The sequence below is a fragment of the Humulus lupulus genome, chromosome 7 (genome assembly GCF_963169125.1).
Source record: "Humulus lupulus chromosome 7, drHumLupu1.1, whole genome shotgun sequence".
Taxonomy (NCBI): domain Eukaryota; kingdom Viridiplantae; phylum Streptophyta; class Magnoliopsida; order Rosales; family Cannabaceae; genus Humulus; species Humulus lupulus.
Genome location: NC_084799.1, coordinates 26,224,816 through 26,242,707, shown reverse-complemented (window position 1 = coordinate 26,242,707; position 17,892 = coordinate 26,224,816). Strand labels below are relative to the sequence as shown.

The 17,892-nt window shown below is 34.8% G+C and overlaps 3 protein-coding genes across 5 annotated transcripts; all 3 read left to right on the top strand.

Moving 5' to 3' along the window:
- Window positions 1–285: 285 nt before the first annotated feature.
- LOC133791003 (glycine-rich domain-containing protein 1) lies at window positions 286–4,251 on the top strand. Of its 3 annotated transcripts, XM_062228882.1 has the most exons (8): window positions 290–629; window positions 720–834; window positions 1,039–1,419; window positions 1,686–1,961; window positions 2,259–2,779; window positions 2,868–2,992; window positions 3,259–3,416; window positions 3,490–4,251. In XM_062228882.1, the coding sequence occupies exons 1-8, from the start codon at window positions 433–435 to the stop codon at window positions 4,021–4,023; spliced, it is 2,307 nt and encodes a 768-aa protein (XP_062084866.1). In that variant the 5' UTR covers window positions 290–432; the 3' UTR covers window positions 4,024–4,251. The 3 variants fall into 3 exon arrangements, with proteins under 3 accessions (XP_062084868.1, XP_062084866.1, XP_062084867.1); XM_062228884.1 differs by lacking the exon at window positions 3,490–4,251 and having other exon boundaries at window positions 286–629; window positions 3,254–3,416; XM_062228883.1 differs by lacking the exon at window positions 290–629 and having other exon boundaries at window positions 729–834; window positions 1,085–1,419.
- A 371-nt stretch (window positions 4,252–4,622) lies between these two features.
- Window positions 4,623–6,838, top strand: LOC133791004 (putative pectinesterase/pectinesterase inhibitor 22). The gene is made up of 2 exons (XM_062228885.1): window positions 4,623–5,644; window positions 6,029–6,838. The coding sequence occupies exons 1-2, from the start codon at window positions 4,711–4,713 to the stop codon at window positions 6,697–6,699; spliced, it is 1,605 nt and encodes a 534-aa protein (XP_062084869.1). The 5' UTR covers window positions 4,623–4,710; the 3' UTR covers window positions 6,700–6,838.
- An 8,610-nt stretch (window positions 6,839–15,448) lies between these two features.
- Window positions 15,449–17,453, top strand: LOC133791002 (probable pectinesterase/pectinesterase inhibitor 41). Its single transcript, XM_062228881.1, has 2 exons — window positions 15,449–16,480; window positions 16,559–17,453. The coding sequence occupies exons 1-2, from the start codon at window positions 15,505–15,507 to the stop codon at window positions 17,269–17,271; spliced, it is 1,689 nt and encodes a 562-aa protein (XP_062084865.1). The 5' UTR covers window positions 15,449–15,504; the 3' UTR covers window positions 17,272–17,453.
- The last annotated feature ends 439 nt before the right edge of the window (window positions 17,454–17,892 follow it).

Below are 17,892 nucleotides of genomic sequence, written 5' to 3'. Positions count from 1 at the left end.
AATTAAAATTTAATGTTTTTTACATGATAATATATACTATAATTATAATAGGTATTTTGCTAATTTTTGAAGAATTATAAATAATTTATGATACAAAATTCAGAAATTAAATAATTCATTCCATCTGATTTTTTTAATTAATGATATCTACTGTAATTATAATATATGTTATTATAAAATAAAATAAAATTATAATTTATTCAAATTCTAAAAAAAGCCACCGTAGCTTGACAGAGAAACTCCCATAAAATATATTTATATAATAATTAATAAGTGAAGATTGAAATAATTAAACCAACTTCCGGACACCTCACCTGAGAGCAGCATAGTCAAAGTGACTGTTTCGGTTTCGACTTTCCCATCCTCGTATCGCATTTATATTCTCTCTGTTTTGTCTTTCGCTTTGTTTAGTTTCTATCTGCAGCGTACGACATGTCGTCCAGCGTTACCAGTTCCGAAACATCGGCCAACATGTCCACCAGAAGCCTCAGCGAGGTTTCGGAAGTTGAGGCGATACGAGTGGGGCTCGATCTCGTACCAGCCGCCAGGCGAAATATCGGCTTCTTGAAAGCTGTGGCTGACTCTCAATGGCTTTACCAAAAACCAACTCTTATCGAAGCCATAAGGAGGTCAAAACCCAAACCAACTTTGACTGAGCTCAAGAGCTAATCATCAAACGGTCCTGGATTTTATTTATTCAGTGTTCCTGGGTTTTGCAGGTACAATGAGCTTTGGATGCCGTTGATTGCTGATCTAACGGTGGGATCAACTTCTCCACTGATTCTTCCTCCTATTGATATTGAGTGGGTTTGGTTTTGTCACACATTGAACCCTGTAAGTAAGACTACGCATTTTCTCAACAGGCTTTTGGTTACTAAAAATATTACATGAAAAGGGTGTATTTTGGTTTTTCTTTTTACTGTTTTTTATGGATTATAGTCAAAGATCAAAACTTTCCATGTTGCATATCATAAAAACTATTGAACCTATAAGTTTGACATAGAGAATTTTTTCTTCTTTTTTTTTTTATTGGAAAAGGTTCCCTATAGGAAATACTGTGAATCAAAGTTGTCGAAATTTATAGGAAAGCCGGCCATTTTTGATGAAGAAAATGAAGAATACGCATTGATGAGATGTAGAGAGATATGGGCGAAAAGGTACCCGAATGAGCCATTTGAAAATGAAGTTGAATCGGATTTGACCAACCCGATTGTAGCCGATGAAGAGCTTTTGGTAGAAGTGACCAAGCAAAGATTTTTGTACTCAAAGTTCTCGGAGCCTTACAGGTCTGAAACTGTGTATCTTATAGCTGCAAGGCAACGTTATAAGGGATTTCTTTATATGCTGCAGAAGTCAATTCAAGTGTGCTCTCGTTTGGTGCCTGCTTCTGATATTCTTCTAATGTGGCTTATCCATCAAGTCTGTTCTCTCTCTCTCTCTTTCTCTCTTCAAATAAGAAAATGAGATTTTTTTTTCTTAGTTCTCAACATAGAATTAAGGAGCTGGAGTTTGATGACCTTTTGATCTTTTTAACCCCATATTCCAATTAGTCCATTTTTTTTTTACAAATTTTGGGTTACTATTTGATGGGTCTAATATACAGCTTTTCATGTATATATTTTGTGGTGACCAATTGGTGTGCAGTTGTGTAGTTACTTACTAATTTGTGTATATATTTGAAGCAGAGTTACCCAACTTTATATGCTGAAGATTTGAGGGAGATAGATGGTGATATGGGGAAGGTGGTATCTGTATGGGAAACTGTTAAAAACAAGGAAGTGGAAGAGACCAAGAACCTTTGGGAGACAACATTTGACCAACCATATGAGAAAGCTGGTGGAGAAATTGACTTTAACTTGGATGGAGTAGATATTCCAGTCCAGCCTCCAGTTTACTGGGAAGTATCAGAGACAGATGTCAATATCAAATATAAGTCCATGCTACCTAGGTTCTTACTTGAGGTTACATTAGCTCTCTCTCTCACTCTCTTATGTAAAATTCCAAATATAACTCCATGCTACATAGGTTTTTTTTTAGTTGCACACTTCTATGGTAATGACAATTTTTCATGAAAAAAACACTTCCAATTATCAATAACTTCACATTTTGATTATTATATTAATATGTCTATAGTGTAACCGTAACAGGTTTATGTAGAATTGAAATGATATGATTAGGATTGAGTTCAAAGAGGCTGCTCTCAATCCCATTACCATTCAAGAGAGTTTAAATTGAGGTTTTCTGGTTCTGAAATGCAGGTCTGTGTGTTTGTGAGGCTGAAGGCTGACATGAAGGCAATGCATGAGGACAGAAAACGTGACACCCTTCGTCTTCGAATGATAAGGTGTCACAGAGAGTTGAAGCTTGATAAAACAGTTTCCAACTTCTCTAACGAATCATGGAGAAAAGCTTGGCATCTGTACTGCGAGTTCGGAACAAAGGGAGTCATATTTGAGCGTCGCAGGCTAGGTGGGTATTGTTTCAAAGCAAGTACCATTGAAGAAACTGTGACGTTTCATTGGAATGACTTATTAAGAGCGCCCTCTCTGACTTTGCAAAGACAAATTGATCAAGAAGTGAAAATCATTGCTTCAATAACTCCGCCAGTTCAAGCACCATACTTGCTAAAATGTGTCCCAGACCGTGTGACAGATGATTCTGGTGCCATGATTTCAGATGTGATTCTGAAGATGAATCAGTATCATCCACAAGAAGGCCGGTGGCTTTCTCGGACAGTTCTTGATCACGCTGGGAGAGAGTGTTTTGTTATACGAATGAGGTTACCTTCTAGTCTTCTATGTCATTACTCTTATTTCTAAACTCCAGTTTATTTTTTACTGAACTATTCAATTCTGAATCAAATGTAGGGTAGGAGGAGGATTTTGGAGAAGAGGGGGTGAAGCTCCTTCAGCAGTGAAATGGGAGGATAGGATTACAGAGATTCGAGAAGGTTCTTGGTCTTATGTTGCTGGTTCCATCGGTAGAGCGCCAGGTATGTTGTATATTTCATGCTAGAAGTTTTAAATGTTTTATGAACTTCAAATGATTTATTTAATAGATGTCATTAGTGTTTGAAAGAACTTGTAATGGGCATATCCTTTCAAGATTAGTAAACATCTAAATTTGGACAAATAGTTCACTCATGACACTTAGAGGGAGGTTCTGACCATTATTTGATAGTATTATTGTTCCTAAAAGCGGTTTTCACTACCTTGGTTTTGAAACATATTTTAAACTTTGCTTCTTGTTCTAGTACAGAGAGGGTGGTAGGAACAGCAACACCAAAAGAAGCTTCTGGACAATGGAAGGCTGTGTGGCATTTTTCGACAGGAGATGAATTGATGCTTCAGTGGGATTCGTCAACATCAATATCAAGGCTGAGTTTATGTTTAAAAAACCAGTCTGCAGAATCAACGGTAAGGTTATCAGTTATCACAAGCATGTGTATATATAATAGTAGTTTATTTAGTAACCAATCTTAACCTTCAGATGGAGCTGTTGAAAGGGAGAAAAATGCAATATCAAGAGAAGAAAGTGAAGTCGCGTGGCAACAGTAGCAGAGAATCTCGAAATGATCTAGAAGAGGAAGAGGAAGTTGAAGAAGAGGGATTTTTCACACTAGTAAGGTTCACAGAAGACAACCCAAATGGAAGAGCAACGGCTCTTTTGAATTGGAAGCTATTAGTAATAGAATTTCTTCCGGAAGAAGATGCCATTTTCGTTCTTCTTCTATGCATTTCGATACTAAGAAGTGTAACAGATATGAAAAAGGAAGACTTGGGATCTTTGTTAATCAGAAGAAGAGTGAGGGAAGCAAAACTAGGTAGTAGGGACTGGGGTTCTGTGGTACTACACCCTTTCACTAGTTCTTCAACTCCGTCTTCGCCTTACCTTCAACCTTGGTATAGGAATGCTAAATCAGTTATGGTATCAGATAGTTCAGATAATATCACAAGGCCGCCGGCAAGTTCCTTGCCGGAGGAAGGGAGCGATCAGCTGTACAAAAGAGGGATATTTACGTGAGTTTCATGAATATTGCTGCACATATTCTCTATGTGGAAATTTGATTAAAATAAAAGATGCTTTCATTAGTTACATTAATCCAGCATTCACTTTTAAAATGCAATTTAGTGGTGTAATTATCCCTTGTGTAGATTCTTCTTTCAGACTGGATATACTTGACAATTTGTGCTAAAAGAAATGGAGTTAAATGCTTGTGGGGTAAGATAACAGAGACCCTTTTGCTCAAAAGTCGAAAGGAATCAACATCAACTGACGTAGTATATATACATAAATGTCAGCCTAAATAATTAAACAAAAATATAAATCAAGGAAAATCCTGTTTCTTAATTTACATGTGTCACCAATTCCAGAGCACTGTACACATTATGGTTCTCGTTTATACAGGCTCTCCGAACATTTAGATTCTGATTCTGGAAAGGGTGCGTAGCAAAGATCCTTTGATTGTGTCATCACACTTGAAAAACCATGATATAGCAAAGAATATTTAAAACCCTCTTCTCAAAAGAAAGAATCAATTTTTAACTTTGTTCTGAGAAAAAGCACAACACAAGGTAAATTCTGAACTCAAAAGACACAAACATTTCTTTGAGAGCAAACAATTCCACCACCACCTTTCCCATTACCTTTTCCATACATATAAGTAAACAATTCTCTTTTCTCATCCCATCCTCCATTCCAATTCCAAACATGGCCTTAGCCAATTTTCTTGTCATTCTCATCATTCTACTACCAACCACACTTTCTTCTTCCCCCGACTCAGTCGAAACCCTGCTTCTCAAAGTTTGTGACAATGTCTACGAGAAGGACGCATGCCTCACCAAAGTCCAAACTGAGCTCAGCCAACAATCCCCTGATCGTAGCAGGCACTCTGTCATAAGCGCTGCGCTTAAGCACTCTCTCAACGAAGCACGAGCTGCTATTGAAATGATCACAAGGTTCAACTCTTTGTCGATAAATTACAGAGAACAAGTTGCCATAGGAGATTGCCAGGAGCTTCTTGACTTCTCAGTCTCCGAGCTGGCTTCGTCTCTAGGAGAGATGAAGATAATCCGGTCTAATCCAAGCGACATGGCTCAACATGAAGGTAATCTCAAGGCTTGGCTTAGTGCTGCTCTGAGTAACCAAGACACTTGTCTTGAAGGCTTCGAAGGCACTGATAGACGTGTTGAGAGGTTCATTAGAGGAAGCTTGAGACAAGTCACTCACCTTATAGGCAATGTTTTGGCTTTGTACACCGAGCTTCATAGCTTGCCCTTTAAGCCTCCAAGAGATCAGAATTATGTCATACCAACCAATCAGACCTCAGGGTTACCGTCTTGGATCACAGATGGTGATGAGGAGCTGATGAAAGCCCACCCTTCACGTGTGCATGTCAATGCTGTCGTGGCAGCAGATGGGAGTGGGAAGTACAGGACCATTACAGAAGCTGTTAATGAAGCTCCAAGTTATAGTAACAGGAGGTATATTATATACATAAAGAAGGGAATTTATAGAGAGAATATTGACATGAAGAGGAAGAAGACTAATATTATGTTTGTTGGAGATGGTATTGGAAAAACTGTGGTCACCGGTGATCGAAACTTCATGCAAGGATGGACTACCTTCAGAACTGCTACCGTTGGTAAATATTTATCTATTAAATACCTATTGACTAATGGAGTTTTCTGTTCACTTTTTTTTTTTGCTTTGATAACCTATATTATTCGAACCTACATAGAAAAATAAGCTTTATATACAGGGCCTGGTCTAAGGCGGGCTAAGCCCACGCCAATGGCCCCCAAGGGCCCATTTTTTGAAAAATCCAATTAAGCTTTTAGCAATTTCCTACTAAAGGGTCCCTTGTACTTATTTCTTCCTTTCCTGGGGCCAATATCATTCAGTACCGACCCCTGTATATTTACATGTTACGCAGAGACTATTACCTATGTGAACAGAATATGTGTGTACCTCTATTACATGCACTGAAGTCTCCATGTTTTTTTTTTTTGGTTATTTTGCATGAAAGCTGTATCTGGGAAGGGATTTATAGCAAGAGACATGACATTTCGCAACACAGCACCACCAGAAAACCATCAAGCTGTGGCTCTTAGAGTTGACTCAGACCAATCTGCCTTCTTCAGGTGCAGCATAGAAGGACACCAAGATACCCTATACGCTCACTCTCTCCGTCAATTTTACCGCGAATGTGACATTTATGGCACAATAGATTTCATCTTTGGCAATGGTGCAGCCGTCTTGCAAAACTGTAAGATCTACACCAGGGTACCGCTACCATTACAAAAGGTCACAATATCAGCTCAGGGTAGGAAAAACCCACACCAGAGCACTGGATTCTCAATCCAAGATAGCTACATCTTGGCCACACAGCCAACTTATTTGGGGAGACCTTGGAAACAATTTTCCAGGACTGTTTATATGAACACTTACATGAGTGGTTTGGTTCAGCCTAGAGGGTGGCTTGAGTGGTATGGTGATTTTGCCTTAAGCACATTATGGTATGGTGAGTACAGAAACTATGGACCGGGTGCAGCCTTATCTGGCCGGGTCAAATGGCCCGGTTATCACGTCATCCGGGATGCCGGCACGGCAAATTTCTTCACCGTTGGCCGGTTTATTGACGGGCTGCGATGGTTGCCGAGGACAGGTATCAAATTTACGGTGGGATTGGGTAATTAGCACTCTTAATTATTTAATTAGTCTTAGAAGCTTTTAAATGTTTTCTTAACAATTATTTTGTTTGATTTATTTGTATTGTGTTGTCAGTTGTAACTCAGTAAGCACATATAATAAAATTTTATATAAAATTGCAGTTGCATTGCAAAATTTTATATTAAAAGTTTTGTTGTTTCTATAAGATCATTGTGAAACGAATCACAGAAGCTTTAGGCAAGACTACGAAAGCTCTGTTCGAAACTTCTATTTATTTTATATGAAACTTCATCAGTACAAATTGTACAACTTATTACTTATCAGCTAAGAGTAAACTAACTTTATTACATCACGTAACTCTAGCCCAAATCATCTAGCAAATAGTACTACTTGTAATGGCATTTATGCTTTAATGTCATTTATACTAAGCTTCATATCCCTATTAAAAAAAATACCCACTTTATATTTGAGTATTAATATTATTTTCCGCGTGTATGCGATAAGAATCACCAAATTTAATCGTGAAAAACATAATTAATCTATTATTACAAAAGTAATTATACCAAAACTTAAATACAATAATATTTGACAACAACACTATAACACTAACACACTAGAGTACACACTTATAATTTCTCTCACACGCTATTTTTAGACATTCTTAGAGTATCTCCAACGAAATATCAAATTAGTGATGCATTGTTAAAATATAGCTCACTTTAAAAAAAAAATTGTTCCAATAGTGTGCCAAAAATTGTGCGAAATTTGACACATGCTAAAAATTTAGCCAAATTTGGAACAAAATATAATATGTTGCATAATTTGCATCACCATAAAAGCTACACTTTTTTATTTACTTTTATAGAATTTATATTATTTTTATCTATTTGTATTAAATGCCATACTTTTACCTTATTATTTCATTATTATTTTGTACTATCAACAATAAAATATAAAAAAAATGATTACTTTTTGTATATTTTCAATAAATATCAAATTAGCATTAATGAAATATTAAATTTTACAACAGTTTTTACAATTGTGCATTGGAACATAATACTAAAAATTGTGCTAAATATATAATATATTGATTTTTTGTGTCAAATATATCACACTATTTACATCTTCCATTCAAGATGGTCTTATTACAAAATTAATTATACCAAAACTCAAATACAACAATATTTGACAACAACACTAAAACACTAACACACTTTACTATGGAGTACACACTTATAATTTCTCTCACAAGCGCTTTCTAGAAGAAAAAAAATCAGCTGTCCCTAATTTCCTGTACTTTCCATGTCCCACCAATTATGGTTAGACACATCATTTATTTATAGTGTTAATATAGTTGGGAAAAGAAAAAATTATAAATAATTTAAATATATATTAAATAAATAAATAATGTGTCTTAAAATAATTAGAGGGGGGTACAAAAAATTTGGAGACAGCAGAATTTTTCTCTTTTTAGACACCCTTATACAACACTTAACTCTTACACTTTTTTTGGAACACAATTATTGAGCACTCACGGGACACTCTTTAGAACACACACCTTAAAGACTCACTTTTTGGGACATACATGCAAGGGACCCAAGGTCCGGTTGCCTTCTCTTCTTGATTCATTTTTGTTGTAATCTAGAAAATTCTAGTATAATACATGGTCCCACTGTTAGAAGATACAAGAAAGCTAGCTCTAGAAAAATCAGAGACTTAAATAATAAATATGCTTGAAATATCTACAGAGACAGAGAGAGACGGTAGTGAATATCTAACACAGCATAGACAAGATCTGGTGCCTCTCATTATTATTAGTATATGAGAGAACTAGCTAGAGTGAAATGAAATGCATGTGAATAAGAATATATTTTGTCTATTTCTATAGATTTTTTTAGTTTTTTTTAATATGGCAATTTTAGAAGTGTTAATACTTGATCCTAGGTCATAATGTTTGTTACCATAAAAACTTGACAAAAAAACCTATCATATAATAATTGGCACACTTTATATAACTCCATTAATCAACTGTTTTCCTTTATTCATTTTATTATTTATTAATTCTTAATCAATGATTTTGGAAAGTTGCTTTTAGTTGTTAACCTGTGTTTGGTATGTGGTAAAGTAAATGTGAGAATGCGAATATAAAATCTTTCTTATGTTTCGTTCAAATTTTAAGGGGTAAAGTTAATAATTTATGTGGGCCTCATATGTATTTTAAGAGTAAAGTGAATAATTTTGTTCACAAGAATTTAATATTACTTCCATTTTAAGTCCCTCTACACTTTCCAATGCAATTCAACTACTCAAAACAAACACATCTATGCTTTATTATTATTTCCCATGCGAATGGGAGAGGGGGGACGTAGAGATTCATGCATCTCCAAGCTATGAGGATATTGTTTCTTTTTCATAATTATATATTTTCTATGCCATTTTTATTGGGGGTCTTTGGCAAAAACATTTTTTTATACTGCAATTTTCACTTTGACTTAGTTTCAATAGTTTTTAGTTAAATGACCTATTTTCTTAATGAATTTTTTGTATTACCCATTTTACCCTTAAAATAAAATAATAATAAATTAAAATAAAAACCCTAATAACATCATCTTCTTCCTCTCACCCATCCACCCACACCCATCCACAACCACCCACTATCATCCCTCGCCGCCACCACCACCGCCACCACCACCACCACTGGCGACCACTGCCCCTACCGCCAACGAACACTGCTCATCACCGGATGCTGCCATTTCTCCACAAATCCAGCCACCATTCATTCTAAAGGTTGGATTATAAATGTTTTTTTATATATAAAATATGAGATTTTTGATATTGTTTTTGTAGATTTAAAATGCAAAATGATTGTTTTAGTATATTGAAAGTATAAGTAAGGATTTAAGTTTATTTTTGGGGTTTTATCGAGGTTAAAGCTTGAAAATCTGGTGGTTTCGGCTATTTTCGAGATAGAGAAATCCAGAATTTTTTGACAGTTTGTCTAATTTTTCGATAAGGAGTCTAATATTTTAAACCAGTTGTCTAAATTTCAGACCAGTAGTCGTATTTTTTCGACCACCTATCTTAAATATAGACCACCTGTCTAAATTTTAGACAATCTGTCAAATTTAAATAGGTAGTCTAATTTTTAGACAGATCGTCATATATTTTCAACCACCTGTTGAATTTTTAGACGGGTTGTCGAATTATCAGAAATGTTATCTAATTTTTAGAGAGGTTGTCGAATTTCTAGATTTTCAACTTGATTTTCATTTTTTTATATTACTTTTTAATCAAAGTAATACCAATAATTTATATTTGTTTATTGTATTATTTTTTTTCAGATATGATTAAAAAATATTGCAATATTATGTGATGGAATGTGGAAAAAGAATGAGGACTCGTGGAAATGGATTTCAAATGGCTTACGATCAAGATCAAGTTTGGTACAAACTAACCTAACTTATGAGGAGTTAGTTGAACATATTTATGAAGTTACAGAAATCGATCGCAACCTCTTCGATATAGAATTAACTTACAAGATAACGACAATGGTGGAGATTGAACCAATTGCAATAAAAAATAGTAGAGACATTGTTAGTTTCTTTACATGGCAAGTGGCAAGAGCGTGATTTGGTTCCATTATGTGTGGGTTTGATCAAGAAGATGGAAAATGTGCTCATTAAGGATAAACTTGTTACTAATATTGATTCTACTACAAATGTTAATTAAGATCCAATTCTACATGATAAAGTGTTGTTCTTCTAGTATAAACATAATCATCAAAATAGTACATCAATAGATTATCTACCACTCAATCTTTGATCATCATAGTAGTTTGATTGAAATATGTACCACTCAATCTGTAATCATCATAATCTCATAAAGATTAAGTTTTGTTTAACTTTATAAATTTTTGACAAGTTGTCGAAACTCACGAATAATTGTCAAAAATGTATAATTAATTAGAGTGTTGCTATTTGGCACCTTAATGTGCTCAACACCACATGAAGTATCGCCTCATGATTGGTTAGCGATACCCCATAATCCTTATTAAATTCAAATAAGTGAGACCTGATATTGGATTGCACTAATAGCGGTATGTCACCTACTTGTGGTGTTGGGCAATTCTCAATTAATTAAGATACAATTCTACATGATAAAATGTTGTTCTTATACTATAAACATAATCATCATAATAGTACCTCAATAGATTATCTACCACTCAATCCTTGATCATCATAGTAGTTTGATTGAAATATGTACCAATCAATTTGTAATCATCATAATCTCATAAAGATTAAGTTTTGTTTAACTTTATAAAATGTTAATTGAGATATATGTTCTTTTATTGTGTCATTGGAGCCTTTTTAGATATTTCAAACATTTTAGACAACCTGTCGAAATTTAAGACTAGCTGTCGAAAGTTTTAGACAGACAGTCAAAATTTTAGACTAGCTGTCGAAATTTAAGACTAGCTGTCGAAAGTTTTAGACAGACAGTCAAAATTTTAGACTAGCTGTCGAAATTTTTAGACAAGCAGTCGAAATTTCAAACTAGTTGTCGAAATTTTTAGACAGGCAGACGAAATTTTAGACTAGCTGTCAAAAGTTTTAGACAGGCCATCAAAATTTGAGACTAGCTGTCGAAATGTTTAGACAAGCAATCAAAATTTCGGACTAGCTGTCGAAAATTTTAGACAGACCGTCAAAATTTGAGACTAGCTGTCGAAAGTTTTAGACAGGCTGTCGAAAGTTTTAGACAGGTTGTCGAAATATAACACAAAGATGTCTGAAATAGAACCATCCAACACAAGTAGTCTATAACAGTTTGTGGTATACCAGAGCAGTTTTATACATAAACAAAATACAATTCCATTGCCTTTGCTAATAAATATCCAATACAAGTCATACTATAAGAGTCTGATACATAAACAAAATACCATTCCATTGCCTTTGCTAATAAATATCCATTACAAGTCATACTATAAGAGTTTGATACATGAACATTGTCATACTACAAGGAGAATATGGCTGTCGGGTAGAACCGTTTTGAAAGTAGTTTATTGTGCAAAATGCATAAAGCAATTACAATTATATAACTCGTTCAAAATTAATCAAACGACATACAAATGTTCGGATGAAGTACCTGGATTGGTCTTGAGGAATGTCACACAACCTTCGACATGTAAATGGCTCAGGAATTTTGTGAAGACGACCCATAGAACACTCTTTAGAGCACTCTCATTAGAACACTCTCATTAGAATACTCTTAGGAGTTGATGTAAACAACTGCATAATAACAATGGTAAATGTTGCTGAAAAACTCTCTTAGTAATATGCAGAATTCCAAATGATAATGTAAAGAGCCCAAAAGAGGAACCTAAGCATCATTAATTAAACAAAAAGAAGAATGTTGTGATATTTTATCATCAATTTCACAAAAAATTACTACAACCCAACCAATCTAATATTATGTTTCTCTCAATTATTTTATCAAGAGAAATTGGTGGAAATAGACCCCTTTTATATTGCATTATGCACAATAACCTACTTCAAAATTGTTTTACCCGACAACCATCTTCTCCTTGTAGTATGGCAATGTTCATGTATCAAACTCTTATAGTATGACTTGTATTGGATATTTATTAACAAAGGCAATGTAATGATATTTTGTTTATGTATCAAACTCTTATAGTATGACTTGTATTGGATATTTATTAGCAAAGGCAATGGACTGGTATTTTGTTTATGTATAAAAATGTTCTGGTAAACCACAAACTGTTATAGACTACTTGTGTTGGATGTTTCTGTTTCAGACCTCTTTGTGTTATATTTCGACAGCCTGTCTAAAACATTCGACAGCTAGTCTCAAATTTTGACGGCCTGTCTAAAACTTTCGACAGCTAGTCTAAAATTTCGACTGCCTGTCTAAAACTTTCGACAGCTAGTCTGAAATTTCGATTGCTTGTCTAAATATTTCGACAGCTAGTCTCAAATTTTGACGGCCTGTTTAAAACTTTCGACAGCTAGTCTAAAATTTCGTCTGCCTGTCTAAAAATTTTGACAGCTAGTCTGAAATTTCGACAGCTAGTCTCAAATTTTGATTGCCTGTCTAAAACTTTTGACAGCTAGTCTCAAATTTCGACAGGTTGTCTAAAATGTTTGAAATGTCTAAAAAGGCTCCAATAACACAATAAAAGAGCATATATCTCAATTAATATTTTATAAAGTTAAACAAAACTTAATCTTTATGAGATTATGATGATTACAGATTGAGTGATACATATTTCAATCAAACTACTATGATGATCAAGGATTGAGTGGTAGATAATCTATTGAGGTACTATTATAATGATTATGTTTATAGTATAAGAACAATATTTTATCATGTAGAATTGTATCTTAATTAATTGATAATTGCCCAACACCATAAGTAGGTGACATACCGCTATTGGTGCAATCCAATATTAGATTCCACTTATTTGAATTTAATAAGGATTATGGGGTATCGCTAACCAATCATGAGGCGATACTTCATGTGGTGTTGGGCACCTTAAGGTGCCAAATAGCAACACTCTAATTAATTATACATTTTTGACAATTAGTCGTGAGTTTCGACAACTTGTCTAAAAATTTATAAAGTTAAACAAAACTTAATTTTTATGAGATTATGATGATTACAGATTGAGTGGTACATATTTCAATCAAACTACTATGATGATCAAAGATTGAGTGGTAGATAATCTATTGATGTACTATTATGATGATTATGTTTATACTAGAAGAACAACACTTTATCATGTAGAATTGGATCTTAATTAACATTTGTAGTAGAATCAATATTAGTAACAAGTTTATCCTTAATGAGCACATTTTCCATCTTCTTGATCAAACCCACACATAATGGAACCAAATCACGCTCTTGCCACTTGCCATGTAAAGAAACTAACAATGTCTCTACTATTTTTTATTGCAATTGGTTTAATCTCCAACATTGTCGTTATCTTGTAAGTTAATTCTATATCGAAGAGGTTGCGATCGATTTCTGTAACTTCATAAATATGTTCAATTAACTCCTCATAAGTTAGGTTAGTTTGTACCAAACTTGATCGTGAGCCATTTGAAATCCATTTCCACAAGTCCTCATTCTTTTTCCACATTCTATCACATAATATTACAATATTTTTTAATGATATCTGAAAAAAATAATACAATAAACAAATATAAATTATTGATATTACTTTGATTAAAATGTTATATAAAAAAATGAAAATCAAGTTGAAAATCTAGAAATTCGACAACCTGTCTGAAAATTAGACAACCTGTTTGATAATTCGACAACCCATCTAAAAATTCGACAGGTGGTTGAAAATATATGACGATCTGTCTAAAAATTAGACTACCTGTCTAAATTTGACAGATGATCTAAAATTTAGATAGGTAGTCGAAAAATACGACTACTGGTATGAAATTTAGACAACTGGTCTAAAATATTAGACTCCTTGTCGAAAAATTAGACAAGCTGTAAAAAAATTATGGATTTCTCTATCTCGAAAATAGCCGAAACCACCATTAATTTTTTTTCTTCAGATTTTCAAGCTTTAACCTCCATAAAACCCCAGAAATAAACCTAAATCCTTACTTATACTTTCAATATACTAAACACAATCATTTGCATTTTAAATCTACAAAAACAATATCAAAAATCTCATATTTTATATATAAAAAAACATTTATAAACTAACCTTTTGAATGAGTGGTGGCTGGATTTGTGGAGACATGGCAGCATCCGGTGATGAGCAGTGTTCGCCGGCGGTAGGGGGCAGTGGTCGCTGGTGGTGGTGGTGGTGGCGGTGGTGGCGGCGGGGGATGATAGTGGGTGGTTGTGGATGGGTGTGGGTAGATGGGTGAGAGGAAGAAGATGTTATTTATTAGAGTTTTTATTTTAATTTATTATTATTTTATTTTAAGAGTAAAATGGGCAATCCAAAAAATTTATTAATAAAAAATGCTATTTAGCTAAAATATTTTTAAAGTAAATTATTGCGTAAAATACACTATAAAAAAAAGTCTATTTCCACTAATTTCTCTTTTTATTGGGACAAAAGTTGTAACATTTTAAGAATTTTAATCGTAAAACAATGACAAAACTCCGACATTGTCCTACCCTTTTGCTTTATGCATATGCTCTATATAACATAATAATAAACTTTATAGCCTAATAATTTGCTTTCTTATGCGTGTTATAAGCATAATATCTATTAGTCAAGGAAAAAAAAAGTATTCCTTGCTTTAATACATATCATTCTTTTCCCCGTTCACGTTGAATTAAGAACCACGAAATTTAATTGCATGGTTTTAAGATGAATTAATGTATTTTAAATTCTATGTACAGTATTGCTTAAAAAAATGCATTAATCAATACGTATGAATATGACAATCTAGCCGCTCGATCCGTACATCTTTTTCCAATTTTTGTTTGTTTTATTCGCCAGTTAGACTTAGACTATCACACAATTAATAAAGGGCATACAGTAACAAGATGCTTTTCTTTTAATGGGTAAAGGGAAAAGAAAAAAAAATTGCTTTCTTTTCTTTATTAGAATAATATCCACATACAGTACACTACACGCTTTCATAAGCACCACCCAAGTTCTCACAAAGTCAATAATGTAGATTTTTCTCTGTTAATAACATAATTATATAATAATAGTAATAATTAATAATACAAAAGAATTAACATTAGATCTATGCACACACTTATCAGTATATATTGCTCATAAGTGTAATCTCTGGTCCAAACATATCACGAGAGAGATATTTGATCGTCAAGATGGCTAATTCCAAGCCAATAATACTGATGATCCCCATTCTATTCTTCTTCTTCTTCTTCGTTAGCTCATCAGCCATTAATGCTACTCCAAAAAACAGTCCTACTACAGCTGAAACCATATGCAACTCTACTCCATATCCATCTGACTGCATATCCAATTTACCTCCACCTCAAAAACTTGGCAGCGTACGAGATTTTTGTATTCACTTTCTCCATAAATCCTTAACAACCACAGAGCATTTCCTTTCACTTCTAAACACATACCTAAACCGACGTCGTCCTGGTGGTCTTCTCACAACTCTACTGTCCCAACCTGTCATTCGAGCCCTTCAAGATTGTCACCTTCTCGCCGAGCTAAGCCTCGACACTTTATCCAAAACATACCAAACTCTCAACTTCACACACAGTCTAAACAGCTTGGAGTTAGCCGAAGAGTTTCATACTTTTCTGAGCGCAGTTTTGACCAACACACAAACGTGTCTCGAAGGCCTTCATGAGGTTGGAAACTCTCCACCGACCCTTACTAGAGTCCTCTCGATCCCCCTCTCTGTTGGAACCAAGCTATATAGTATATCTCTAGCTCTTTTTAAGCACGGTTGGGTTGATGATGTTAAGTATAATCAACCAGCGAAGGCCATAGTACGCGGCGGCCGCGGAAGAAGGCTGCCCCAGGTGGGTTTGGGAGGTGGCGTGGGCGGTGTTTTAGTGGGTGGCACTGTGGTGGTGAATCAAAATGGAACAGGCAACTTTAGTACCATTAACGAGGCAGTGGCCGCCGCACCGAATAGGACGGCTAATAGTAACATTACATCCTACTTTGTAATATACGTGGCCGGTGGAGTTTACGAGGAGTATGTTTCTATACCAAGAAACAAACGCAATTTGATGTTAATAGGGGATGGTATTGACCGGACTGTGATTACTGGGAACAGAAGCGTAGTTGATGGTTGGACCACATATAACTCGGCAACATTTGGTAATAAGCTTAATTATGATCATATATATCATGTTCTTAGTCCTATTGTCTTATATGTACTATTATATTATTCTGCAGCCGTAGCTGGCCAAGGATTTGTGGCTATAAACATAACGTTCAGAAACACGGCGGGAGCTATCAAGCACCAGGCGGTGGCAGTCCGAAACGGCGCAGACTTGTCCGCGTTTTACAGCTGCAGCTTCGAAGGGTACCAAGACACCTTATACGCGCATTCGCTCCGGCAATTCTACCGAGACTGCGACATTTACGGCACCATTGATTTCATATTCGGCAACGCCGCTGTTGTCTTGCAGAATTGCAACATTTATCCGAGGCAGCCACTGCCGAGACAATTCAACGCTATTACTGCCCAAGGACGGAGCGACCCGAACCAGAACACGGGAACTTCGATTCAGAATTGCAATATAAGGGCTGCTCAAGACTTGTTCACGGCCAATACTAATACTAATAGTAGCATGAGAACTAGAACGTTCCTAGGGAGGCCGTGGAAGGAGTATTCAACTACCGTGTTTATGCAGTCATACATGGATAACTTAATTGACCCGGCTGGTTGGAGTGAATGGTCCGGGAATTTTTCGCTCAACACTCTGTATTATGCAGAGTTTAATAATACAGGGCCCGGATCTAATACCAGTAGTAGGGTTACATGGCCAGGTTACCATGTGCTAAGTACTTCGTTGGATGTTGCTAACTTTACTTTGTCAAGTTTTATTATGGGAGATTCTTGGTTGCCTACAACTGGGGTGCCTTACACCAATGGATTACTTTGAGTAATTGAGTTTGCAGTGCTACTACTGCTAGTGTCTTTTTTTTTTTACTAATGGTATATGTACTCAAAACTTACTATAAAATGATATGTTTTCTCAAAGAGACATATTATGTAAGTATATAATGGTGGATTTAAAATTTTGGTATAAATTTAAAGTGCATACCATTATGGTTTTCTATTTAATCTTGCTAATTAATATGGTAGTTTGTTGATGTGTTACTACCCGCCTTATGCAATTTATCAATTAATGAAGTTGGAAATTGTTCGTATAATGAGTGATGGTTTGCTATTTTTTAATATTAATTAATAAGTAACGATAAGTGGACCAAAACATTATAGCATCACTAATGGAGTGCTAAAAAAGTGATGCATTATTATGTTTAGTACATTGAGTAATTATATGGGCACTCAAAATATGCGCTCAAACATTATACACAGTGACGTGTCACTGCTTTTTAAAAGAGTAGGTCTTAGTTTTAATATATGTGATTGGCTAGGCTAAACTGCCACATCATTGTGTGTAATATTTGAGTGTATATTTTGGGTGTACATATCATTACTCTTAGTACATTTTAGTAAAAGTATCACTCTAATGATATTCTAAAAAGTGTGACAAATTTGA

What these genes read in the sequence shown, in the direction of transcription:
- LOC133791002 (XM_062228881.1), top strand. Translation starts at nt 15,505, where the DNA reads ATGGCTAATTCCAAGCCAATAATACTGATGATCCCCATTCTATTCTTC. An exon ending in ATATAACTCGGCAACATTTG is followed by an intron (nt 16,481 to 16,558) that starts GTAATAAGCTTA and finishes ATTATTCTGCAG; the next exon opens with CCGTAGCTGGCCAAGGATTT.
- LOC133791003 (XM_062228882.1), top strand. Translation starts at nt 433, where the DNA reads ATGTCGTCCAGCGTTACCAGTTCCGAAACATCGGCCAACATGTCCACC. An exon ending in CTTATCGAAGCCATAAGGAG is followed by an intron (nt 630 to 719) that starts GTCAAAACCCAA and finishes TGGGTTTTGCAG; the next exon opens with GTACAATGAGCTTTGGATGC. An exon ending in TAATGTGGCTTATCCATCAA is followed by an intron (nt 1,420 to 1,685) that starts GTCTGTTCTCTC and finishes TATTTGAAGCAG; the next exon opens with AGTTACCCAACTTTATATGC.
- LOC133791004 (XM_062228885.1), top strand. Translation starts at nt 4,711, where the DNA reads ATGGCCTTAGCCAATTTTCTTGTCATTCTCATCATTCTACTACCAACC. An exon ending in CTTCAGAACTGCTACCGTTG is followed by an intron (nt 5,645 to 6,028) that starts GTAAATATTTAT and finishes TTTGCATGAAAG; the next exon opens with CTGTATCTGGGAAGGGATTT.